The sequence below is a fragment of the Myotis lucifugus genome, unplaced genomic scaffold (assembly GCF_000147115.1).
Source record: "Myotis lucifugus unplaced genomic scaffold, Myoluc2.0 scaffold_1477, whole genome shotgun sequence".
NCBI lineage: Eukaryota > Metazoa > Chordata > Mammalia > Chiroptera > Vespertilionidae > Myotis > Myotis lucifugus.
The window spans coordinates 14,864-30,117 of record NW_005872525.1 but is presented as its reverse complement, the minus strand read 5'-3'; the positions used below and the strand labels follow the sequence as shown (position 1 = coordinate 30,117).

General features: G+C 46.1%; 1 protein-coding gene across 1 annotated transcript; it reads right to left on the bottom strand.

The window, feature by feature from the left end:
• Nucleotides 1–3,320: 3,320 nt before the first annotated feature.
• Nucleotides 3,321–15,155, bottom strand: ZBED4 (zinc finger BED-type containing 4). The gene is given in 4 exon segments (XM_014449863.2): nucleotides 3,321–7,069; nucleotides 7,072–8,433; nucleotides 12,568–12,649; nucleotides 14,941–15,155. Coding segments are annotated over 2 exon segments (3,522 nt in total). The 5' UTR covers nucleotides 8,104–8,433; nucleotides 12,568–12,649; nucleotides 14,941–15,155; the 3' UTR covers nucleotides 3,321–4,579.
• Between the last annotated feature and the right edge of the window lie 99 nt (nucleotides 15,156–15,254).

The window sequence follows — 15,254 nt, the reverse complement described above, 5'->3', positions numbered from 1 at the left end:
AGCACAAGGGCCCAGTCGGCTTTTGCTTCCCGTCCTGTCCTGCTGTTGTCTATGTATCTCAGTCTGCCTTTACTTTAAACCCTAAATGATACCACTGTTTTAAACAGCCAGTACTCATTTTGATTCCCCATTTCTACCCTTCCTAAAAATGTCCCTCATTCCTCTGGCAACATCACATGTCCATCTGGAATGGTTCCTCTTCTGCCTGTAAAATACCCTTCAGGAGATATTGCAGGGAAGGTCTACTGGTGACATATCCTTTCTGTTTTGTTTTGTCTGAAACTTCATTTCACCATCACTTTTGAAGTATCTGTGCTGGGCATGTGAGTCTGGGTTGGCATTACAGATGCCATAACATTGTTTTAAGTTTCATTATTTTTTACTTCTTCTTTTGGTTAATTCTCACTCTAGGATATTTTTTCCTTTTTTTTTAAGAGAGAGTGAAGGGAGATTCAGGGAGAGAAACACTGATGATGTGAGACACATCAATTGGTTGCCTCCTGCACACACCCTAACTGGGCCAGGGAAAGAACCTGCAACCCATATACGTGTTCTTAGTTGGGAACTGAACCCATGACCCTTTGGTGTATGGGCCAACACTCTACCTCTGAGCCACACTGGCCAGGGCTAACTTTCATTGTTTCTGTTAAAGAAAAAAAAAAGTATGCTGCCAGTTGAGTTGTTCCTCTGAAGTGTCTCTATTTTTCTCTGCTTTTCAGATTTCCTGTCTTTGGTTTTTAGTACTTTATTGTGATGTGCCTAGGTGTAGGTTTTTGTGTGTCATTTTTAATTTACCCTGACATTCTGAGATCCATGGATTTGTCCGCTGTCAGTTTGGGAAAGCCTCGTACACTCACTGTCTCCTTCAGGTACTGCCTGTGTTTTCTTCCTCCAGGACTCCCGGAACCTGTCACCTCCCACTGTCCTGTGCCACGTCCTTTCGCTGCACTTCAGTCAGAGCTTTTCTCCTGTCCTGGCTTCCATTCCAGCAGTCTTCCCAACTAACTTGTATTAGATGCATCTTTTTAATTCTTAATTTGTCATCTTATTTTTCAGTTTTAGAATGTTTATAGATTAATATTCTCAGAAGTGGAAGGACATTCTCCACCTTATCAAATTTCTTCAATGTATTAATCAGTTAGTGTCAATGTCTGCAAACTGGAATTTGGATCAACTGTGTGTCTGTTTCTGTTGTCCATACTCTTACTTTCACAGTCTTTGATCCTATTTTTAGTGTTGATAATTTCTTACTAAGAGTCAAACTGTACGTAGGTAAAATAATAGAAGCTCTGGGTCTTTTCCTTTGGGAAGAAATGCGGAATAGGGCAGGCCACTGTGATGTGCTCAAGGTCAAGGTCATGCAGCTGTTTCAGGCTTTGTGATGACTGGTCTATCCCGTTTTGCCTCCAGGGGTCTCCCCTGGAAACCTGGGGTCCTCTTGCTGACAGGCACTGCAGTCCAGTTGTCTCCCTGCATGGGTGCCCACTTCTCAGCCTCTCTCCCTGAACATGAGAACCTCACAGGCCAGCACCTGTCCCTGGGAGGCTGCAAGGACACAGCCCCTCCTGAAGCTCCCTCTTCTTCAAGACCTTGGCTTTTGCAGTCCTGCTTGATGTCACCGTGGGTCTCCCCAGCCCAGTGTCACCACTGACAGCTCTACAATTGTGGACAGAAGACTCGCCTTCGTGCAAGTATCTCCTCACTAGAATTGCGCTTCCTCAAATCCTTGAGGTGCTCCTTGGTATCTTCAAAAAGATTGTTCTCAGAAGTTCTTGGTCTGATACCAGCTGCTGCCTCACAGTCAGAAGTAGAAGGAAGTTTTAACTAAGTCCAACATTTTATTAACATATAACAGCATCCATTCACTGAAACGAGGCAATTCCCGAGACTTACACTAAGAGCTTTTTATTAGGAGTGGCCAGAGAAGAGCCTCCTGCCCCAGATATCACCTACAGCAGGGAAATGAACAGCTTGGTACTCCGGTCTGAATGAGCTATAGCGGGATAGCCAACAGCAGCCGCATTTCCAGTTGCATCCAGTTGCATTCCTCTATTGGGAAACATCGGTATCAGGACCAGCTATGAGCAGCACCAGACAGCTGTTAGCATTGGGCCTATCTCCTGCAGCATTGTCAGCAGCACAAGAACACAGGGTTTGACTGTTTCCGCAGCGCTCACAAGACCTATTTCTATAGTCAACATGAACGAACGCACGAAGAACCGCTGCATGCCCATCACTCAAGGTCCATCCCTTGGACCATGTTTTCTGCCCACTGAAGTGAGCAAGCTTGTCCTGTAATGGACCCAACAGTAAACATCCGGCTCTGTGGGCCTGTCTCTGTGACAACCATTAAGAGCTGTCCATACATGATGAACCCTCCCCTATAGTGGAAACCCAAGTTGAACCATTGGAGCATGAGTACAAAAGGCAAGTACATCAATGCATATCCCTGACATGAGCTTGGCAACCAAAACAAATGGTGCTCAGCATGCATAGAGCCTCAATATGGTCCATAGGCTCCTGAGGGTCGGGGAGCCCTAGCTCATGACTGGTGAACTGGAGGCAGAAGAGCAGTTTACAGACCTGAACAACTAAGACCATTAGTCTGGCACCACATGTACAGACCCTTCAAGGAAACATTTCCCATGTCAAATTCAGCTGAGCACTCAAGTAAGAGCCTAGGGCCCCCAGCCAGGAGCCACCCATGACCTCCACCTTGTAAGGCAGGGCTACTACCAGCCCCAGCTGGTAGACTCTCCTCCCTTCAGGAAAGCCATGAGCCCAACACTGGATCTCCAGGAAATCTACTCTGGCCTTTTGGACTCATTTCCTCAATCTGGTTAGACCCAGCACAGGGAAGACTGATGACAGCCTGGATCTCAAACTGGTGAAGTCTTTACACATAGTATCGCCTTGAGCACACATTTATAGGGATTCTCATGTAAGTCATGGGAAAACCGCATGAGCATGATTCACAATGTGGCCCCAATTGGTGCTCCTGGGGCTCTGGAACAGAGGCTGGACTCGGGAATTTGCACACAGCATCTCAGGAGAGGCTACATGGCCAAGGCAACTACGAGGCTGTCCACAGGCTCTTCTGTTTGGGCAGTATGCATGGCACAGCAATCATTCTGAACACAAGTCAGCATCATCTCAGAAAAGCTGTTGTAAGGACCACTTCATCACCTCTCCTATGTCCTATCTGGAACTAAGGTGGTAATTCAAGGGCGGCATGAATGAGGTTGCCATGTACATTGGCACCCAAAGGATATGACTACTTTATCATCTTAAGAAGAAAAAGCCATCTTTCTCCAACAGTAGAAAATTGCAAATAAAAAGTTTAATTTCAGAAACTGAGTTCCCTATTTATAAATATACCAAAACATAGTCAATGCAAAGTGAGATTAATAACAAGTACAGTATTTTGAGGAAACAACTTTTCTAAAAGGGCACAGGCAATGAGTGACTTGTTTCACCCAGCATATTTAATTGGTATAAAATAAGAAAAGGAATCCTTTTCTACATGTTGAAGCAAAAACTCTGAGGACATATTGTTAAAAGAATCTGACAACTGGCATTTCATTCTGATGTCCCTGGGATTCTAAAATACCCGTGATGGCTGAGTCTTCTGTATTGTCAAAAAACACCGAAGGCTACCCTTACAACTGTAATATAAGTCTTCTTCCCTGTTATATCACCTCCTCTAAAAAGAATTTTACACGTGATTTGATCAAATTGGGGGGCACTACACACATTTCAAAATAGAAACACTATTTTGAAGTCTATAGTTTCAAAGTAGAGACACTACGTCAGAGGCTCAGAGGTTCAGTCACCAGAGCTGCTGTAAACGTATTGGACAACAGGCAGCAAGGAGCACGTTATAAAGAGTCAGGATGTCACCGATGTAACTGACCATGTGAAACCTCAACACAAAACCAGAACATGGGGAAGTTCTCCTTACAACCACCATGTAACTGACATTCCATGTTACATTTTAGTTTTGTCTTCAAATGCCACATCTCTATTGTAGCAAACAGTATCTTCCACAATATTCTCTGCACTCCTCACATTATTAGAGATGCAGGTAAAAACCAGACAGGATGGCTTCTACACCTATTTCCAGATTTTATTTGACAGCCACAAAGGCTGCTTTGTTGCAATTAAAGCAATTTTTAACTAAAATACAGTACCTGATTTGTTCTTACATAAGTGAATAAAAAGCCTACGGAATAAAACTGTTTGCATCTTCTGTCTTTCTAGTAAAACAAATAACTAACCCCCAGCTTTTAAAAAAACATAACAGTTATGGATTTAAACCTAAACACCGCATTTCATAATTGACAAGACAGGCTATTTCTAGTGGCTTTGTAAAAAACACACCACGGTACCTGGCTTGAAGGACTAGGAGTAAGGCACATATAGACATTATGGTGAGACTTCAAGAGAAACTCAGTGTGGACCTGAGAGTGCCCGGTCTGATGTCCTCCTTGGCACCAACTGGTGCCAACCAACAGCCTGTGACAAACAGCTGGTGCCTAATGAGCAACAACACCTTTAGCCTGGTGGCTCCATTGTGATTTCAATACTGAAAATATATTAATGGAAGATTCACTTTCAAAAAGATAAGTTTTTCAAAATGTTCCATCATGAGCCTGGACTGGCCAAAGCTACCGTTCTCAGTGGGTGTGCTGAACAGCCTTTCTGAAGGGACAATACTCGGGGGACAACCCAAAAACCTGACGGCCAAGGCTGAGAGTCCTGGCCAGGCAGACTTCTTTAGGTTCCAGTAGGTAAGTGGGTCACAGCTATGTTCAAGCACCTCCTCCTCCAGGTAAGAAAGCACCATGGCCTCAGGAACCTTCATCTTTTCTCTTGGGCCTTTCTTTTTTATCTTGGCCATGAGTGACCACAGGCTCTCGTCCCCACTGGAGTCTCTCGATGGGGAGCCTGGAGCACACCCATTGGAGACAGCTATGTCCTCTGAGGTAGAATTCAGCATTTCTAGTTCCCTGATTAAATCCTGCTTGTACTGCTCCGCCTCCTCCTCGGAGAACAGGGAGGCTTTGTAACGAGGGTCCAACAGTGTAGCAAAGATGTACCTGGGATCGTGGAGGGTGGCGGACAGTCGGCTCACCATGGCTTCCTTCAGAGACTTCAGCATGGTGTCGATGCCCATGGTCTCCTCAAACAGCATGTCAATTTTTCTGTTCAGAATGTGGATCATGGGGATGACCTGGCTGAGGGTAGACATGTGGCTACTCATCTCCCGACTCGCAGCATCAAAGGGCTTCAGCGCATGACACACAGACTTCATGACCTCCCACTGGTCGCAACTGATCAGTTCTCTGAAATTACACTCGATGGACATCTCGTTAATTGCTCTCTTCTGCTCAATGAGCCGTTCGAGCATATGAAACGACGTGTTCCATTTGGATGGGACGTCCTGAATAAGGTGGTGGGGTGGCAATTCATACTCCTTCTGCAGCTCTGCCAGTTTCTCTTTTGCTGCATGTGAGCGAAGCACCCGCTCACATAGCTTCCGAGCAATGCTGAGTAAATTCTGCACCATTCTCTGGCTTTTAATGGCCTCGTTGACAATGAGGTTCACCGTGTGACTGAAGCACTGCACGCTGGAGTGCTCCCCTTCATTCAGCGTCTTTCCTATGCTGGGGTTGTCAGTCACTGTAATGCCAACCTGAAGGCCAGTGGATGTCACCCAGGCCTCCCACCAACATTCCAGCTGCTTCTGAATGCTGTTGCCGCTATAGTCGCAGTCAATCTGTGACACGTCTAACAGTGCTGAGCAGTGGTGATCCTCACAGTGAGGTCGGACCGACGACTCGAAGGTGACCCAGTGAGCAGTGAGTGTCAGGTACTCCCGGGTCTGGTTACTCATCCATATTCCAGACGTGAAGTGGACCACACCACTCTCAGCTTCCTTAAGGTGTGACATAATGATCTGTTTCACATTATCGTACATTCCGGGGATAGCTGTCCTGGAAAAGTAGGAAGGGGAGGGCAAAGAGTACTGAGGTTTCAAGTATTCGAGCAGCCTGTTAAAGCCAACATTATCAACAAAAGAATATGGCTGAAGGTCAAGTGCAATCATTTCAGCTATGAGACTTGTTATCTTTTTGGCAACTGGATGAGAATCATAAAACTTCTCATCAGTGTTGTCAAAGGAGGAAGCTCCTGACAATTCTGCACTCAGGGGCACACTGACGCCTGGAGGAGAGGGCAGCATGGTCTTGGGGACATCGGTCTTCAGCACGCTGCCGTGGAACCTTTGTAAATGCCTCAGAAGACAGCTGGTGCCCAGGTTAGTTGGCTTCTTGCCCCTGCTTATCGTCCGGCCACAGTGCAAGCACACGACTTTAGTGGGGTCTGCAGAGCAGACAGAAAAGTGATTCCACAGCTTGGAGGTCTTCTTACTGTGAACGGGAAATAGAACTGGACGGCTTTTGGTAACCACTGCTGGAAGGTCAGTTAGTTTGGAGGAAGTTTCTGTGGATGCCAAGGTGTTGTATGGAGGGTTTGCCAAACTAGCCCCCAGGAAGCCCTTTTGGTTCCCAACAACTTCTGGGTGGCGCCTGTAGAGATGTCTCATCAAACAGCTGGTGCCCACGTCACCCTTCTTTCCTCGACTGATGACACAGCTGCAGTGTCTGCATACCGCCTTCAGACTGTCCATGGGGGCGAGGGAAAAGTGATGCCAGACCTCCGACTTCAGTCTCTTCATCACCTTTTGATTCTGTTGGAATATAACACCAGATTCAACCATGTGAGGGCTCGACCCATCACCCTGCTGCTTCTCAGGGGAGGACACCAACGAGGCCTCGCCCACATCATCAGAGGATGACAACACTGATGCATCTTCCATCAGCGAATCTCCAGGTTTCAGACATGCCTGTAGGTGCTCAGTAAGCTGGTCAGGGGAGGAGGACGCCGAGGGGGACTCTTGTACCTCGTTGCCTGGCGATGAGGACACCAAACTTGGATTTCCCTCCTGCGTTGGTAGGGCAGGCAACAAAGTGGTGGGTGCAGAGTAGCGTGGCGTAATAGCTGTACCCTGCTCTTCTCCTGCAGTACGATGGCGCGGTGTGCCCGCCACATGTGCCGGATGAGGCAGCTGGTACCCAGGTCCTTCCCGTTTTTCCCTCTGCTGAACTCACTCATGCAGTGAATGCACACGGCCTTGGAGCTGTCCAGAGGTGACAGGTAGAAGTGCTTCCAGACTGCAGACCACCTTCGGGATCCAGAGGTACTCTTTGGAAGTGGAAAGCTCTTCTCTGGCCCACTCTCTGCAGAGTCATCATGCTGAGGAGTGGGGAGCGGTTGGGGTGGCTCCACCAGGGCTTCTTCCTGCCTGTACTTCTCAGAGATGGACACATCAGAGGAGACCTCTTCAGAAGATACGACAGATCCACATTCTTCTGTCACTTGCTCAGAAGATGGGATCTTGGAGGCTATTTTCTGGACAAGTTTGATGGGTGACAGTACGGTGCCCAGGTCTCCAAGGGGTGTGGGCTGAGGTGGGAACACCAGTGCAGGGGAGGAGATGGATCCCAGGGTAGACACACTGCCTTCCTCCTGGATGAGTGCTGTGGGGTGCGCCCTCCTCACGTGCCGCATGAGACAGCTCGTGCTCAGGTCCTTCTCGTTTTTGCCGCGGCTGAACTCTTTCATGCAGTAAACACACACTGCCTTCGTGCTGTCCCGAGGAGAGATGAAGAAATGTTTCCAGGCCGGAGACTTCTTCCTGGAGTTCATGCTGCGGCTGGACAGGAGGCTCTGCGTCACAGCTTCCATGGCAACATCGTACAATGTGCTGCTGTACTGTGAGAACAGGGCCCCGTAGTCGTCCTCGTGGTCGGCAGGGAAACACTTCCCCGGGGGCTTACAGCTGTAGCTTGCTTCTCTGATCTCTGCCTGTTCATCACCACTGCCAGCTGCTTTCCTGTCCTCTTGTTCAATCTTAAAGTCCACTCTTTCCAAACTGTGATTCGGAATTCCATCATCTTCCTCTTCTATTTTAACATTTATTTTATCAGAAACAAAGTCACCATCCCCTTTGGGCGGATGGGTTTCCTGGTTATTCTCCATGACTCACCATAACTATTCTGGCTGTGTCATCATGTTGCTATCTCAGGTTGGTAAGAAAATGATCCAAGCTCTCAATTTGCCCCCAAACATCCATTATCTTCAGTGTTTTCAAAATAATTCTAACTTTCAGGATGTTTATGAATATGGCTAATCATACATGTTACTGGAAAACAGAAGATGCAACTCAGGAGCACCTCATCTTAGGGCCCAGACCACTGCTTTCCAGGAGTTGTATAAAGTACTTCTTGGTGCAGACGTAAATTCATGCTGTGTAGACCTGCTTGTTGCCTTGGAAACAGGATCGCTGCCATCTTGATGGTCCTGCATTACCTACAAAAGATGAAATCAGGTCAAGCACTTAACTGACTTACACATTTCAAACCTTGTAGTGCCAGGGACCTATCAGCTTCAATTTGCATAGAAAAAAATTCTATAATGGTAATTTAAAATAGAAAAGCTCATTCTTTGATTTTTAAAAGCTACTTTTTGAAAATACTTTAAAACTAGAAAATAAAGGAAAAATGATAAGGTAGGAATTTAAATTCAAATTGCCTATTAATAAAGGATTGGGGCAACACAGAAAAAACCTTGCATGTCATACAGCGGTTGGTTTGGGCTAGAATTGATGCCTGCACCCGCCATCCATGTATGGAGGCACCTGCTGCTGCTATAATCAGCAAAGCTGAACTCCCTGAAATCAATTTCATTCCCCTTTGCTATCAGAAAGGACACATCAATGAGGAACTAAGAAGCCTGCAGCTAATCTCTAAAACAACCAATTCACAGACTAAACACTGATTGTCATGCAGACAAGGAGTCCCCTGCTTAAAACTCACTTGACTTACGAGTGTCCCGACTAACGAGTTTCCCGACTAACGAGTTTTTTGAGATATCAGCTGTCTCTCCGCTGATTTTTTGCATTGAATTGATAGAGTAATTTGAGTTAACGAGCTCCTTAACGAGTTCCTTAACGAGCTCGGTCTCAGAACGAATTAAACTCGTAAGACAAGGCCCCGCTGTATGTTTAAATCTATGAGTTTATAATACCAAAATAAAATCAACTGGTCACCTTTGGAGGATGATAGGAAAATGATTCATTATTTTGAAAATTGATAAAGAGAAAGGATTAAGTACTCATCTTCATTTGAGACATGAGCTTGAACATGAGATAACCAAATGGTAGGGAAGGACAGGCTCCTCTTCCTGGAAGTCCAGCCCATAAACCGGGCAGCCCTCAGGAACTGAGCCACAGCATCTCGTTCCACACCTTCTCATGGCGGAGTGCACACAGGCATGTGCTTCACTGCCTGCCAACATCCAAAAGAGATGCCCCACATAGCACACCCCCGTGAAGGAGGCGCACCAGAGATCACACCTGAATATGGTCAAGCTTCCAGGGCAACTACAGACTTGCAGGGAACCAAGCACACAGGAACACATCACACTCACCAGAGGACCACGATCAGCAAAATCTAGACTGAGGAACATGGGTTCAACCACAGGGCCTCCTCCACAAATTATGGAGGTGAAAGAGATGATAAGAGACTTAAGTGTCATATAATCAAGCAACACTTTACTATGTGGAGATGCACAATTCACCCATGAAACTCTGAAGAAAAGAGGGTAACTGCCATAAACGTGGTCAGCAGTTACTTTTGTCAGGAAGGAGGGAGGGAGATGTGACGGGCAGGACACGTTGCGGGATTCTGGGGAGCCAGCAAAATCTTTATTTTTTATCCTATCCTGAGGATATGCTATTGATTTTAGAGAGAGGGGAAGGCAGAGAGAGAAACCACAGACAAAAGAATATTCATCACCCTGGCCGGTGTGCTCAGTGGTTAGAGTGCTGGCCTATGTACCAAAGGTTAGTGGGTTTGATTCCAGGTCAAGGGCATGTACCTGGATTTCAGGTTTGCTCCCTGCCCCCTGGTCAGGGTGAGTTTGAGAGGCAACCAATTGATGTCTCTCTCTCACTTTAATGTTTCTCTCTCCCTCCCTCTCTCTCTCTCTCTCCTCCCCCCCTCGCCTCCCGGCCCCCGCCCCTTCCAGCCCCTTCCACTCTCTGAAAAGCAATGGAAAAACTATCCTCTGGTGAAGATTACCACCAACAACAAAAGAATATTCATGAAGGGCTTTTAAACATGGTACCTTATTCATTCTAAGGGGGACACAGGTGACTCTAAACACAGATTTGAACTGCACGGGTCCACTTATAAGTGGATTTTTTCAATAAATACCTGTAGTACTATTTCTGATCTGTAGTTGGGAGTCCATGAATACAGAGGGCCACTGTATGTGTTGATCTACACCATTTTATACAGGGAAGCTGAGAGCATCACAGTGTGTGTGTGTTCTGGAACAGATTCCCTGTGGATACCAAGGGCCAACGAAGTTTTGGGGGAATCCAACATTATCCATGGATTTTCAACTGCATGGGGGTCATTGCTCCTAACCCCTATATTATTCATGGTCAACTGTGTATATCAGTGATGGCGAACCTATGACACGCGTGTCAGAGGAGACACACGAACTCATTTTTTTGGTTGATTTTTCTTTGTTAAATGGCATTTAAATATATAAAATAAATATAAAAAATATAAGCCTTTGTTTTACTATGGTTGCAAATATCAAAAAATTTCTCTATGTGACACGTCACCAGAGTTAAGTTAGGGTTTTTCAAAATGCTGACACGCCGAGCTCAAAAGGTTCGCCATCACTGGTGTATATTAAAGACAAAAAGAACTTAAAAACACTTAAAACTTTCCTAAGTAGTTTCATTAGTAGTAGTAACGTAGTTTTATAAGTTAGCAATTTTTATTGTATGTACATTTTAGCATAAAACAAGTAATTATGTCGATGGCATTAAGAATCAAGATTTTCAGGATAGAAAAATGATACAAATTTTACAAATTCAAGAAATTGTTCTTGCCGGTTGCTCAGTGGTTAGAACGTTGGCCCTTGTACCAAAGGGTCTTGGGTTCGCTTTCCCATCAAGGTCATATACTTCGGTTGCAGGTTTGATCCCTGGTCCCAGTGAGGGCGAGTGGGAAAGCAAGAAATCAATGTGTCTCTCTCACATCGGTATTTCTCTCTCTCTCCCTCTCTCTCCCCTCTCCTCTCTCCCTTCCTTCCTCCCTCCCTTCTAGTCTCTCTCAGAAGCAATGGAAAAAATATCCTTGGGTGAGGATTAACAAAAAACAAACAAACAAAAAATCAAAGAATTTAAGTAAAACTGGTTTTAAATGTGTACTAAAAATATCAGTATGAACTCATGATGTTTAAAAATATGTTTCCTAGCTCTGTCCTCCAGAGAGGTAGGTGCTCACAGCAGTAACACAGATGAACATTGTGAACACACCTGACAGCTTGGTCTCTAAGCTCCTTTCTGCACTAAAAGGAGCCAACGCCCCCCTGGAGAAATGGCTCCCTGCAGGTGTGGGAAAGGAAGGCTCAGGTCCAGAAGGAAGTGCTCCCAGACGGGGCTGAGTGGGAAGGGGATCTCAACTTATCACAGTTATACTCAAAATCAAAAACAGACTTTAATACATTACAATACAGTGGGGCCTTGACTTACGAGTGTCCCGACTAACGAGTTTTTCGAGATACGAGCTGTCTCTCAGCCGATTTTTGCTTTGAGTTGCCAGCTAAAATTCAGGTTACGAGCCAGCTTCAGATACCCCACCGCTAGTTGGCGCAGCGAACATCACAGTGAACGCCACAACATCAGCCCAGCATCACGTGTCTCACTCGTTCACTTTAATGATTTGACATACGAGTAATTTGAGTTACGAGCTCCGTCACGGAACGAATTAAACTCGTAAGTCAAGGCCCCACTGTATAATGAATAAACAAATATCCCTCGCTTGCACTAATATTCAAAGAAGAAAAAGGAAGAATAAAAACATGGAGCTGAATATTACAGCCAGTTGCTTCCCCTGAAAAGTGGTCATAAAGGGAGAGAATTCACCACATGTCCTGTCTTTTAAGGACATAACCAATGAGGAACAGACGAAACAGCAGCAGCATTAGAAAGTTGGCATCAGTGCAGAGGACAGCCGCTGAGGACCGTGTGGAGCACTCAGCATCACCATGTGAAAATGTGCCGCCTTTTGGGGCATATACAGGGGGCAGCCAGATTCAGAAAGAACGCAAAACATAAATAGGAACAATAGATTCCGACAGCTCAGGCCAACTCCTGAAATTTAACAAGTGCCTTAAAATCCAAGAGCAATTAAAATATTGACAGTTGCTGACTCTGAAACTACATGTTTCGGGCAGAGAAACTCATAAGGAAACCCAGTGCAGGCAAAGAGAGTGAACGAGTCCCTACCCAACATGGGGGGCTCCTTGGGGCCCATGGTCACTCATCCACTCTGGTCCTCTCACAAGGCAATCACACAGAAGAGATCAGACTGAAGGGGCTGAAGCCCAGCAAGTACAAAGTAAGAGAAGGACCACACTGACCATGATCACTGCTCTTCACGCGCCAACAGCTCCTATTCCCCATCTGGTTGGTCACTCTCCGAAAGCTACGAGGGACAGGGACCTGAAACAGATACACATAGTCATCCCTTGGTGCCCACGGGGGATGGGTGCCAGGACCCACCTCGGATACCAAAATCCCAGCATGCTCATGTCCCTTACATTATGAGCATAGTACCGTTGACCCCCATCCCCACCCCAGCAGTCAAAAATTACATATAACTTTTGATTCCCCCAAATTAACTATTCGTAGCCTACTGTTGACTGGAAGCCTTACCAGTAATATCAATAGTCCGCTAACACATAGTTTATCCATGTATTTATACATTGTTTTCTTACAATAGAGAAAATGTTAAGAAAAAATTATGAGAAAGTACATTTACAGTATTTACTGAAAAAAAAGTCCACATATAAATGAACCCTCACAGTCAAGCCCTGTTGTTCAAGAGTCAACCTGTGAGCTTTAGAGCATCTCTAGGTTCCTTACTACACCTAACACAAGGTAAACAGTAGTTACACTGTATTGTTCAGGGGATGATGACAAGGAAAAAGGTCTGTCCATGTTCAGTACAGGCACAACATGCGGCACCACAGGCCCAAGTACAAAGTACACATCAGTAGGATCGTAACTTTTTCCTAGCATTTCCTTTCCACCTGCCAGCAGATGTGGAATCCCCACACACAGAGGGCCAACATCCTTCCTTGACAAAGTAAATACTGCCTAGCAACTGCTTTGCATAGTGTCAGTCAACCCTAATAATTTACTTAAACATCTTTCTCCAAGGCAGGGGTCCTGAAACTTTTTAAACAGGGGGCCAGTTCACTGTCCCTCAGACCGTTGGAGGGCCGGACTATAGTTTTAAAAAAACTATGAACAAATTCCTATGCACACTGCACATATCTTATTTTGAAGTAAAAAAACAAAACGGGAACAAATACAATATTTGTATTTGCATGTGGCCCGCGGGCCGTAGTTTGAGGACCCCTGCTCCAAGGTGTTAAGAATACTCTTTGCACAGCTTGAGTTGTTTACGAACCACCTCATGTGTTCACATCCAACATCAGGATTTAACTGGAACAAGTGGTGGTGGGCGTGTGGTGTGTGTGTCAAATAGTCACCTGTCAAGTGGACTACAAGTCTGAGCTTTCTTCCAATAGAGGAGATGCACTGTGGCCTTTGAAACTTTGTGAAGCTCCATAGAGTATCTCTAACTTGTCCTAGAGCTCTTCCTGAGAAAATGTGAATCATGACAAGCAGACATAATCTAAGGATTACAGCTGGCACATTCCTCATGGACATCCCAGTGGGAACCCTTGGAGTTTGCAGCCAAACTCCTAAGCGGATTCCTCTCAAGACAACTTTGTTCAGTAACCAAAATTAATTGTCATTGAAATCTGGCTCATTCATGGCACTTAAAAAAGAAAGGCCTACTAAGTCCTTCCTAGTGCCCTAATTTTATCACTGTTATTGAGAAAACACCAAAAATTAGAATTTCTATAGTAAGTCACCAGGATGTCCTTGCTTTATTTAGCAAACTGGCCTCATTAAAGTCTAAAGTGGATTATTTAAAACTGTGCCCTTGCTCTGATCCGTCAACTTCAAAACAAATAACTTCCCTTTTTTACAAGCAGGAGAACGCGTTAAAGAGAAGCTTCTCCTGAAGGCTCAGCGAGGGCGCTCGTTTCTAGAGATGCATGTGCCACCCAGAATGCGGAGGGGCCCAGGGGAGCCATGGGGCTTGGCATGGAGTGGTGTGGTCACAGAAAAGGAGGAAAGAGGGCACACAAATGACTCTAAGTTGATTCAGGCCTAGGAAAACAACAGCAATGAGCCCTGGCTGGTGTGGCTCAGTGGATAGAGCGTCGGGCCTGCAGACTGAAGGGTCCTGGGTTTGATTCCGGTCAAGAGCACATGCCTGGGTTGCAGGCTCGGTCCCCAGTAGGGGGCGTGCAGGAGGCAGCCAATCAATGATTTCTCTCATCATTGATGTTTCTCTCCCTATCCCTCTCTTCCTCACTGAAATCAATAAAAATATATATATTTTAAAAACAACAACAGCAATGGGAAAAACATTTGAAATTATGCTTAGCGATTTGAGATATATATATCTATATTTTTGTTGTTTAATCCTCACCAGAGGATACTTTTTTCCATTGATTTTTTTAGAGAGACTGGGAGGGAGGGAGGAAGGGAGGGAGAGAGAGAACACCCATGTGAGAGAGACTCCTGGATGGGTTGCCTCCCGCATGCGCCCCGAGATCTCCCTGACCCCTGATCAGAGCTGGGGATCAAACGGGGAATCGAACCCGCGACCCTCCGGTGCCTGGGCCGACGCTCTAAAGACTGAGCCACACCTGCCAGGCCGATTCGTACTTGTTCATTGACGTGAATGTCCTACTAGACACACAGGAGCGCTGGGAGCTTCGGAAGCAACACACTCGTCTCATCGGCATCCAAGACACATCGGTCAAGGCCCGGCTGCTCTTCCTGGAAACGCCAGCGAAAGTGAAATGTCATCGGGAGAAAAGTCCCCGAACACAGGCTGTCAGGCACAGGCAGCGGCGGCCGGCGCCCCAGGCGCCTGGAGAGACACGGTCACCCCGCCGCCCGGACACCGCCGCGCGCCACTCTCCTCGGGCGACTTCCGTCTCCTCGGCCCCGCGCCCCG